This window comes from Macrobrachium nipponense, chromosome 11 (genome assembly GCF_015104395.2).
Source record: "Macrobrachium nipponense isolate FS-2020 chromosome 11, ASM1510439v2, whole genome shotgun sequence".
Lineage (NCBI taxonomy): Eukaryota > Metazoa > Arthropoda > Malacostraca > Decapoda > Palaemonidae > Macrobrachium > Macrobrachium nipponense.
In genome coordinates, this window is record NC_061087.1 from 75,794,222 (window position 1) to 75,806,721 (window position 12,500).

The 12,500-nt window shown below is 33.4% G+C and overlaps 1 protein-coding gene across 2 annotated transcripts in view; it reads right to left on the bottom strand.

Moving 5' to 3' along the window:
* Window positions 1-1,216: 1,216 nt before the first annotated feature.
* Window positions 1,217-12,500, bottom strand: part of LOC135206328 (carbonic anhydrase-related protein 10-like) — a 143,812-nt gene continuing 132,528 nt past the window's right edge. For both annotated transcript variants that reach the window (XM_064237756.1, XM_064237750.1), the window contains exons 9-11: window positions 7,622-7,658; window positions 6,942-7,104; window positions 1,217-2,074 (exon numbers count right to left, since the gene is read on the bottom strand). In XM_064237756.1, the coding sequence (XP_064093826.1) occupies window positions 7,082-7,104; window positions 7,622-7,658 (60 nt within the window). In that variant the 3' untranslated portion in view covers window positions 1,217-2,074; window positions 6,942-7,081. The remainder of the gene's footprint in view (window positions 2,075-6,941; window positions 7,105-7,621; window positions 7,659-12,500) is intronic.

Here is a 12,500-nt window from a genome sequence, read left to right on the forward strand (position 1 = left end):
ATATATATATATCTCACCATTTGTATTTCCAATATTCCAACATTTCTTTGTTTGTTATCTATTGATTATTTGTATAAAATAATTTTTATTAACTTTAATATCCTTTTGCAGTTGATACCTGATGATTAATCCTCCAGAGTGCTGAGGTATTTTGTTTTTGCGATATCATATTTTAGAAAATATTGAATTTTATTGCGATTGAGCATTGCACCAATATGTATGCGCATAATACATAGCATTTGATGTAAATTATTAGTTGGAAATTTGTGTATGCCGGGTGTGACGGGTGAGGGTATATACAGTTTTACATTGCCTTTTAAAATATATACTTTTTTAGATGAACTTTTCCAAAGTCTCAACTTGTTTCTTTCCAAAAATCCAATGTATATGAATTTCACCAAATCTCTTCCTGGTTGTAGTCCCAAAATTCCGTTTTATTTTAATTTTTCCAAAATCTTTTCCAAGTTTTTCTTTAAAAGTTCAATTCGTATTTCTGATTCCTAGAATCACACAGTTTGTAATTGTTCTCACTTCCACAAATCTCCCATCATCTCCAGTTTCCTGTCCAAGTTGGTCAGCGTCTTCTAACTCTTTGGTACTATCAAGATATATTTCATAAACTGTTATTATCTATGCCCTTCATACTGGGTATGTTATACTGTTGCTCTCCTCTGATGGTACTGACAGTAAATTAATTAGTTTTTTAAAAAAGTGAAGCCTAGCTAATATGTTCAGGGAAAACATTATCTCAAAATTATTACACAATTTTGAGAATTCCTGCAGACTTTTCGAAGACGCGTGACAAAAGTTTAAAGTATTTATTCTGAAGGAAAAGAAAATGCATCTCAAGACAAAGTTTATTTATTCTTTTTTTCTTTCACAGTAACTCCAGAAATTAGGAAGATACGGCACGGGAGACTTAATAGAATGGCAAGCCTTCCATTTCTGAAATTCTGCCATAGCTTATACAAATCGAGAGAGAGAGAGAGAGAGAGAGAGAGAGAGAGAGAGAGAGAGAGAGAGAGAGAGAGAGAGAGAGAGAGAGAGAGAGTAGAAGTAGTAATGACACGAGTATGGGAAAACATCTTAACTCTTTGGTGACCATGACCGAATATTCCTGATTTAGGGGGATCCCGTAACATTTAATGGCCTATATATATATATATATATATATATATATATATATATATATATATATATATATATATATTATAATTATAACTCGCTCTATTTAGGTACTATAATAAGAACAATCTGCCAACATACTAACCCTTTTGGCAATTGCAGACTGTTTCACCGGGCTACTGGCAGTAGTCAACATCAACAGGCGTGTTTTGAATTCTTAGAATGCCAGTAGCCTAAATGATTATCTGCTGTAATAAGCACCATTAAAAGCTTTAAATTTTGCACCATGATAGGTGGTTTAAATTAGGGATCCAAGTTGTGGAAATATTCAGATCTGTGACAATATCATTACTGGTTTAAATTGGCATCGAGTTTCATGTACCAACGGTCTTCACCCAAGATTTGTGACAGAAGTTAATTGTTGGAAGCAAATTACATACCTGAGCTGGTATTGAACATGATATGATATAATTTTTTTCAACCGCAAGATATCTTAATCATCAAAGTGTTAAGCGTTTTTTTTATCGTAACTCAGTAATGATATCCAGAATCAGTGAGAAAAACATGGAAGAGAGAGAATGATGCGTACATGTTTATGAAACCAAAGTCACAGAAGTTCTTCTATTGACTTACAATGTAACATTCATCATATTTGGCAGTACGAGACTTCATTATAAGTGGCGACAGATCAAACACTTCATCGACGAAAAGGCCTGATTCTCTAGTGATTCTAGTGTCCATTATGAGGAGTCATCAAACAAGGAGGTCTCAGGACTAAGGGGCTAAAATAAAGGGGAACACTCGCAAAACGCCCTAAACTTGACCACTTGTCGGCAATGGCTAACAAACATATGCTGGGGACGAGACAATACGGAGACAAAGTTGGCGAGCAGCGGCTGCGTCATATTGACCAAGTGGATGTGATGACACCCTTACGGAGACTCAGCATCTGTTGGGGGAAATGACTTGAGTTAGTTTAGTCTCTCTCTGAAGATTCTGTTTCTGTGCTGAAAATGGTCGAACCTCTTACCTAAAAATGAAGTAGCAAATTATATTCGAAATAGCTTTTAGATTCCAGTTCTGTGAAGCATCTTTTGTGTAGTTGAAGAGCATCCTCGGTTAAAGGTAAGTTACAGATGAAATGGCCTTGAATGAAAACTGAACAAGAAAATGCAAATGGCTTGTTTATCTATAGAGGGACAACCTGAGAATATATATAAAAAATTTTAATCTTCTTGAAACTTAGCTCGATAAATTTCTTAGCTATTATATCAAGCTCCCATATGATTTAAAATGTTTGTGAAACTTAGTTTGCGTTTTGGCAGACGCCGATGTTAAATTTCCTTCGAGGTAGCCTCTCCTCGTGAAACAGAAAGGATTAACCCCAGCCCCTTACAGGGCATCATGTACATATATATATTTGTCTTCTTTATTTCTATATATATATATATATATTTGTCTTCTTTATTTCTATGGTGGATAAATAATTAAAGGATATTAACGGACTATTTTAGGATAGCTAAACGTAAAGGACTTACTCTCCCTATCATTTTGCTAATCTTCTGCGTGCTATAATTATATTTTAATTTTGTTTTCATAAGATTCCTTTGTCCTTCCATTAGGGTACGAGAATAAAATTTTCTGAGGTGAGATAGCTTTTGCATTATAGTGCTGAAGGGAAGATAGGTGTTCGTATTATTTTAATATCAGTTACTGCTACACAGAAGATTAACTTGGGGACACGACGATTAATTACGCGCTACTCCCATATTTGTTGAAATATTAAAACTTTTTTTTAACAAATCTTTCTCCTACTCGTCTTTTTTATTGTAATTTATACAGTAATGAAGAATGAAACCTGGACTGTTGCTGGCAAGTTGAAAAGCCTTTGTATTCACACTAGTACGGGAAAATGAACGTCATTTAAGCGTTTTTTGGTTAAAGGCTTTTGTGTTAGATTTGCATATTTCACTTACCATTGTAAGTATTTTTTTTATTTCTCAACTGTTATAACAAATATTCTTGATAAATTCCGAGGGAGGATCAGAACCGGAGACGGAATTCTCAATTGACGTTCCACAGAATACATGAAAATGCCTTCCTAGATTTCCACCGAAACCTTTGGAAAACTCAGAGTTCCTGATGCATTTAGTGGAACATTGTGACGTCAAGATGCTCAGACTCAAGGGGCACTTTTATAGACTGTTATGAGCACTGGACTTCGTTTGAAGAGGAAATTTACTTGTGTATGTCTTTAAGCAAACCAGAGGAGTAGATTATTACTGATAATTATTTTCTTTTTGTTTTATCTCTGCACGGTCTTGATGTTGCAGTGCCTGCCTTTTACACGGAAGGTCTATTTTCTGAATTTATGATCATTATTTATGATGAAGCCTGATTGCCGAGCGGGAACTTGGAGGTTAGTCAGTGCTGTACGTTGCCTCAACTCTGGTCTGAAATGTGAAAGGTTCTGATCTTCTCTGATCTCTGTTATCTCTTCCAAGGCCTTCGTAATTGTGAACGACGACATAGACCTTTATGATAACCTGAAATCTAATCCCAATTTAATTTTGGCTATACACTATTGTTATTTATTGCTAATGCAATTCAGTACGGAGATCCCTAGTTGTGGGAATATTTAAAATATTTTACATGTTTTGTTGGATTTAGAATATTTTTTCATCATTTTAAGGCGTTATATTTATATTCGTAATGACGAGTAACTTCAGTCTTATCAAGGGTTTAATAGCCTCTGTCGTCATCGGTGTAGATAAATACTCAAAAAGGATTAAAAGAGAAGGCCAGATACAATGACTGAGTAACTTTTAGTCTCAGACCAAGGGTTCAGTATCCTCTGTTATCATCTGTGTAGATAAGTCCAGATATTAGACCTTAAACACTATGGTATTTATTTTTTTGTCAGAAAACCAACATATTCTGATATAAGTAAATGAAATCGATCTTAAAAATTTGGGATTCTAAAAAAAAAAAAAATACGATGAAATCTAAATTTTTCTATCACAAAAATTTAAGTCTGTATATAAAGGGCTTTTCGTGAATTATACTGATTTGCACATGCAAATAAGTAATTTTCAACAGTTTCTTTCGGAGGTATGATTTATGAAAGGTTATATACAGACTTAAGGCGATGTTCAAGTCAAAACTCAACGACGGAAATATGAAAACCATAAACACATGGACAGATCAGTAATCAGATACAGCGCAGGAGTAGTGGAAGGACGAAGGCTGTACTCCGCAGCATAGACCAGAAAACTAGGAAACACACGACAATACACAAAGCACTACACCCAAGTACAAATACAGACATACTATACATAACACGAAAGGAAGGAGGGAGAGGGCTACTAAGCACAGAGGACTGCGTCAACATCGACAGCAGACGAGTGGACAAGGAATGCATGGGAAAAAGGACTGATAAAAGCAGACCAAGACCCAGAAATATACAGAGATAGGAGAATGACATACAGAACAGAGAAATAGCACAACATGTCAATGGTTATAGAGGGGAGAACTCAAGAAGGAAACAGAAGGAATGCTAACTGCGGCACAAGACCAGGCCCTAAGAACCAGATAGTCCAAAGAACGATAGATGGGAATAACATCTCGCCCACATGAAGGAAGTGTAATATGAAAAACGAGACCATAAACCACATAGCAAGCGAATGTCCGGCACTTGCATAGAGACCTATACATAAAGAGGCGCGATTCAGTAGAAAAAGCCTTCCACTGGAGCCTGCGCAAGAAACACCAGCTACCTTTCAGTAGTAAGTAGTACGAACACCAACCTGAAGGAGTGATAGAAAACGATCAAGTAAAGATCGTCTGGGACTATGGTATCAGAACATATAGGGTGATACGTGCCAATAGACCAGACGTGACGTTGATTGACAAAATCAAGAAGAAAGTATCACTCACTGATGTCGCAATACCATAGGACACCAGAGTAGAAGAGAAAGGGAGAGAAAATACTGATAAGTATCAAGACCTGAAAATAGAAATGAGAAGCATATGGGATTTGCCAGTGGAAATTGTACCCATAATCATAAGAACACTAATCAAGATCCCAAGATCGCTGAAAAGAAACCTGGAAAGCCTAGATGCCGAAGTAGCTCCAGGACTCGTGCAGAAAAGAGTGCTCCTAGAAACAGTGCACATAGTAAGACAAGAAGATGCTCCTAGGAGGACATCCTAAGAGACAGGATTCATATATATATATATATATATAATATATATATATATATATATATATATATATATATATATATAAATATTTAATAAAAAATAACAATAACAATAATAATAATAATGATAGTCTTACTAATATTTAGAATTTCATATAAATGTTCTCTGATTAGATTTGCTTTGAAGGAAAAAGATATGTTATGTTCCCTGTAGATTTGGACCCCCATAACGAAATTACTTCCAAATTAGTTATTTTCACACTTAGAAGAATCGGGATCTTTACCAAATGTTAACTGGATTTTAACTCCAATTAGCATAATGTTACTTATTTTGAGTTTGAACGTGGAACCGTTTGTTTGCCACGCACGCGCAAAACTTTAAATTGAAAAATAAGATATCATTGTAGGTACAGATGTTACCGAGATGCGTAATGAATTGTGAGTTTTGTGAAGAATTGTAAACAATCAGCTCTCCCCCTCCCCCCAAATAAAAGGTTGCAATGTCGATGAAGTTAAAAACAAAATTCTAGCGGAGTAATTTCCTGCTCTTCCCCAAATTGTTCGTTAACCATTACAGTGTTTTGCAGATTGGACACAATTTTCTTTTCCGCTCTTGTCTAAATTGGATTCCTCCTAAACACCTCATTTGTTGAGGATTTCAGCAAATTGAAAATGCACGCTTTTGGCGGGCGTAGGCTTCGTTGAGGTGTAGATGTTTGATGCTTTTGTTATTGCCCTTCAGTGACAACGTGTATTCTGATTTTAAATAAAGCGGCAAGAATTGATATATAAAATTATTGTTGACCCTGAAGAAGTTCTTAATAGAATAATATTTTTCAGAATTTAAGGGATGGTTATTTATGATGAGCCTTAACATCACTTTCATGAGTAAAAAAGTAAAAAATAAATTTTCACCATCTAAGTCACTGGCAATATTTCAGGAACGCTCTTAACATACATGCCCACATGTATGTGTTTTCGAGTTTACAGATATGCTTGCTTACTGCACGCGCGCGCACACACACACACACACACACAGATAAGCTACAAATGTCACGGCACTGACTCATGGATTGAATCTTGCATATAGTAAAACATTCTCGGCATTTATTTGCTCTCATTTACACAGATGATAGTAAAAAATTATGTAACTCAATGCACATACACACAATGCACCACTCACCTTTATCTCGAACGCACTTTTGGAATTTCTGAATGTTAATCCTCTTCCGTACCAACACTTTCTCCACTCCATTTGGCCATTTTTTTTTTTTTTTTTTTTTTTCTTTTTTTTTTTTTTTTTTTTTTTACTCGTCCATCATTCTCTCAATGTGACTAGACCTTCTCAAATACAGTTGTTCATTTTGTCATATGCCATATTTTATCACTTCGTCGAATCGCTATAAATATCACTCCTTCAAACCCTTTCGCTCTACATACATTAGCAAACAATTACACATCATTGAAATGGTTATAACAGTCAAGGCCAGGAGGATAAAAAGATGGTTCCAAAGCATATCAGTATTGGGAATGAAGCCGTTATTTAACCATTGACTCGAAGGATTACGAAATCATATGAGTAGCTTTGACAAGAAGCGGCCTTACAGGAGTTACCTGTATCTGACACTGGTTTTGTTTGGTTGTGGCAGGCTGGGGAGGTTATGTAAAGGCTGACTCGAATTGTAATAGTGGGTAGGAGCTTGGACGGAGGTCGGGGATGATAGATGGCGGATAAATAGATGGCTGCATCCCTGTCACGTTCCCTCGATGTCCATCGCTAGAAAGACAGAAGAAGGCAGGTACTAGTAAAGGTAATGCACTATTGATTAACAAAGAAAAAAGAAGCGACGTTTATCGACATATGAAAAAAATAAAACTGCAGTAAAACAAAAAATTAACATCTAATAGATTTGAAGCAGCGTTATATATTTATTACTGACTATGCATTAATTAAGGAAAATGTGAAAGGCGTGAATTTCGATTTTAAGTAGCATAGCTTTTTTATATGATGAAATACGAAGTGATTTTTCATTCCACTCATATATATATATATATATATATATATATATATATATATATATATATATATATATATGTTATCATTGAGAAATTTTCTTTTTAATTGAGTGAAATCGGGGAAAAATTATCTTTCATCGGTTGATCGGTATATACGTACACACACACACACACACACATATATATATATATATATATATATATATATATATATATATATATATAGATATATATATATGCGATATGTATGTATGGAAAATTAATAAGGTTGTACTTACCTTGATAAAGATTTGTTCTGTTTAGACCGGAGCAGCTCTGGCGAAAGAGAATCCCATTATTAATATCAAATATTATACATAGGTATATACACGCATATATATATGTATGTATGTGTGTGTATGTGTGATATATAAAGTTAGTAACCACGGAGAAAGTGAAACAATGGAGTGTGCTGCGAGATCTTTCGACACATTTTCAGTGTTTTATCAAATACTATAAATATATGGTTATATTTGAAAGTCCATAGTTTATTGTTTTTTCTTTTTACGTCGGATAATATTTATTTTATTTTACTCAGCTTAGAAAATAATTACGATTTCGAAAGCTTTATTTCTTTGAATGATCGACATTGTGGAATCGTTTACAAGAAAAATACACCCCTGGAGTAGTCGTTGTAACTAATCGAACTCTTACAATTAAAGAATAAACGTAGCGTTTATTATTGTGTTGTTTATATCTGTCGCCATTCTCCCTTAGGAGAAGCGGTTTATGGGTGATGAAACTTGTAGCATATGATCTCAACATTAGATTTAGAATGGTCCGAAATGTGCAAATGGTCTCTGTCGTTATTATGACAGGTGATTTTGATATATTTCATAAGAAAGGAACCCTTTAAGGATCAGTCTCTTGGAGGGAAACTTGTCAGTTTGTAGCGTAGTCTACTCTGAACCCAGAGAATTTCTCTAAATATGGTGGTGTAAATTTTCTGTCTAAATTTTCTAGTATTGCTGTGAGAATTCTTCAAATATGAAAACTAAAATCTTCAAGGATTGTATCCGTTGTGGCATTCACGATGTCAAGGATTGTATCCTTTGTGGAATTCACGATGTCATTTTATCATTTTTATACTGTGAGTTTCAAAGTGGTATAAAAAATGTTAGAAGAAATTGCAGTCTATCATATAAACTTCATTGCCAAAGCAGTTGTACTTTATTTTTTTTAAAGGAGTTTCATTTCATTGTCTTCCATTGATCTTACAAAAGCTATTTGTTCCTTGATGAGTTTTATCTTTTTTCGAGAGCGATTTTATTATTTGGGGGAAGAAAAACGGAAACTAAAAATGTTTCCCTACCAAACGATGCCGAATTTTCATCCCGTGTGTGTGTGGTGAGAACGCCACCAATTTACTTCCTGTAATGTGCCAATTTTCTTTGCCTGAAAAGATTGCTGCACACAGATTGCACGTTTCTGGGGATCAAGGAAATTTTGTGCTGGTCCTTTTTTTTTTTTTTTTTTTTTTTTTTTTTTTTTTTTTTTTTTTTTTTTTTTTTTTTTTTTTTTTTTTTTTTTTTTTGAAGTTGTTTTCTTTTCCAATGAACATACCAACAGCTTTTTGGCTGACCATGTTGCTTGGAGACATTTCGTTTCAGTTTTAAGAAATGATTTCCTTTCCTCCTTACAATTTTGGCAAGGAAATTATTTCCTTTCCTCCTTACAATTTTGGCAAGGAAATTATTTCCTTTCCTCCTTACAATTATGGTTAATAAATTATTTCCTTTCCTCCTTACAATTTTGGTTCATAAATTATTTCCTTTCCTCCTTACAATTTTTTCCTCCTTACAATTTTAGTTAAGAAATTATTTCCTTTCCTCCTTACAATTTTGGTTAAGAAATTATTTCCTTTCCTCCTTACAATTTTAGTTAAGAAATTATTTCCTTTCCTCCTTACAATTTTGGGAGAGAGATTATTTCCTTTCCTTCCTTACCAAAGTTTTGGTTAAGAAAATTATTTTCCTTTCCATTCCGTTACAATTAATTTTGGGAAAGAGATTAATTTCCTTTTTCCTCCTTACTATTTAGGTTAAGAAATTATTTCCTTTCCTCCTTACAATTTTGGTTAAGAAATTATTTCGTTTCCTCCTCACAATTTTAGTTAAGAAATTATTTCCTTTCCTCCTTACAATTTTGGTGAAAGAAATTATTTCCTTTCCTCCTTACAATTTTGGTTAAGAAATTATTTCCTTTCCTCCTTACAATTTTGGTTAAGAAATTATTTCCTTTCCTCCCAACAATTTTGGTTAAGAAATTATTTCCTTTCATCCTTACAATTTTGGCAAAGAAATTATTTCCTTTCCTCCTTATAATTTTTGCAAAGAAAAGATTTCCTTGCCTCTTTACAATTTTGGTGAAGAAATTATTTCCTTGCCTCCTTACAATTTTGGTTAAGAAATTATTTCCTTGCCTCCTTACAATTTTGGTTAAGAAATTATTTCCTTGCCTTCTTACAATTTTGGTTAAGAAATTATTTCCTTGCCTCCTTACAATTTTGGTTAAGAAATTATTTCATTGCGTCCTTACAATTTTGGTTAAGAAATTATTTCCTTGCCTCCTTACAATTTTGGTTAAGAAATTATTTCATTGCCTCCTTACAATTTTGGTTAAGAAATTATTTCCTTGCCTCCTTACAATTTTGGTTAAGAAATTATTTCCTTGCCTTCTTACAATTTTGGTTAAGAAATTATTTCCTTGCCTCCTTACAATTTTGGTTAAGAAATTATTTCATTGCCTCCTTACAATTTTGGTTAAGAAATTATTTCATTGCCTCCTTACAATTTTGGTTCAGAGACTGATTGTCAGATACGTTCATGTGGGGTAAGTGAAAATGGCACTGAAATGAAATGCCTCCAGTAAGTGTTCTCAAGAAAAAAAGGAAAAATGTTAAATCAGCTTAATTTTAGGATTTCTAGTAACAGTTAATTTGTTTACGGAAAGCAGTAAAACGCCAAATGATTAATGGCTGTTTAAAAAACGTTCTAAAATTAATGGAGATAAGTAAATCAACAAAAATTACCAACGTCCTATTTCCATTTCAAATAATATAATTAACAGAGTTTCCGTGTCATTATACAGTTGACCTCATTGTGCCAGAGAGAGTATTAATTCCAATTAGAATCAACGAGGCGAAATTATAATATGCTAGCTACAATGACTCCTAAAAACAATATCAACAGTTAATGTCATTTTCTTTTTCATAAAAGTTTGTTCTAAGCATTTCGTAAATTTTAGCTTTTGAAAATTAAACAAAATGTATCATTATTTAACAAGAAATTTTGATTAATTGCAGAATGACAATATACTGAAAACCACAATTTTAAAAATAGAATCATGAACACTTACGCAGTGGGGCTTGTATTATGTAATGTGTATGAAATTGTGCACATTCTACACGCTGTAAAAATCTCTCTTACTTCCTGCAACCTTGCCGGAAGACTTTAATGGTTTTGCCTACTTCTGTTTGTTAGTTAATATCTCGAAAAGGATGAATGTATTGGGATATATCTGGGAGAGTAGATTTATTAGGTAGTTCCGTGCAGAGGATGCACTTCTGGTTAGCGTCAGTTAACATTTGGTCTTTTGTGGCTAACAGAATCATGTTGACGATGATAATAACCATAAGTTTTTAATTATTGGAAATAAAACGCTGCCAGGTCGGAGTGAAGAGTTAATTACCAAAATGGTTGGTTATCAGTAAGTTGAACAGAGTCGGAGGGAAGGTACATCTATTCTCATGAGATCCTTGTATTTCTGACAGTTATTTAGAATCATCATATAACAACTACGCTGATCCTTATATGACTTTGGTAAATGTAAAACGAAGGCCATGTTAATTAGTCACACTCATCTGATTCGACAACATTTGATTAACAGCCCAAGTGATCTAATCGCTGTATGCAAAGGATGATAGTCATATTTTATATGAATGTACATGTAGTACTTCAAAAGGACATGCAATGTATTTTTCAGGAAATAAATTACTAAATCCACATAATTCGGTTTATCATTTGTTAAATTATTAAGTGAATACATGAGTAAAATTTGAATTTGAGTATCACGGACAACCCCTTCAGGCCATCCCTTTGAGCGCCGAATATTTCAGCGTAATAAATTTGCTTAGCGTGCAAAATAATAATAATAAAAAAACGTAGCTCAGCTATAACAATCGAGGATACCGAATGCCTTCCTGTTTCCTTCGAGTTTCGTTGTTGACTGTACAAGAAACAAAGACATCCACGATAAAGCGATAAAAAGAATTTCGTTGTGAATGGATTCCATAAGCATATTTCGTAATTTTCATCTTTAAGGAAATATTTTTATCATTACAAACATAGTATGCAAACTAAAAAAAAAAAAAGGAAAAAAAAAATGGCTTACTCAACAGATATATCTTCCACCATTGTTTGTCATTCCTCGGGTACACAAAGATTCTCTTCTGAAAATAATTTATAAACTGCAGCGAAGAGGAAGATTTCTATTTGCGTGCAGCTGACGTGGTACAATAAACGTCCCCATTATTTTCAAGACGAAAACAGTAAGGGAATAAAAGGTAAAACGAAGAAACGGAGAAGATTCGCTTCAGAAATATTACAGATAAGAATTGCAGGGTATTATGTCGAAAGGATTTAGATAAATTCTACCAAAGAACCAAACATGACAAAATGCGCTAGCGGAACACGTCAGGAAGATGGAAGACCATCTTAAACCTAAGGAGAAGCCAATATTGCAATGGAATGCCACTTAAACTGTGTCTCAGGCAGGCGGGACGGAAGCGATATGCTCAGATCCACTTTATTCCCTAGAGGGATTAGAGCATTCTCAGAAGGAGAAAGGACATTAGGGCAACGACATTATGCCTAGACTGAATACCAACCGAAGATATATATATATATATAATATATATATATAATATATTTATATAATAATATTAATATATATATACAATATATATAATAATATATATAATATATATTATTATATAATATATAATTAATATATATATATATAATATAATATATATATATTAATATATTATTATATATTATATTATCTAATATATATTAGATAATATATATAATATATATAATATATATAATATAATAT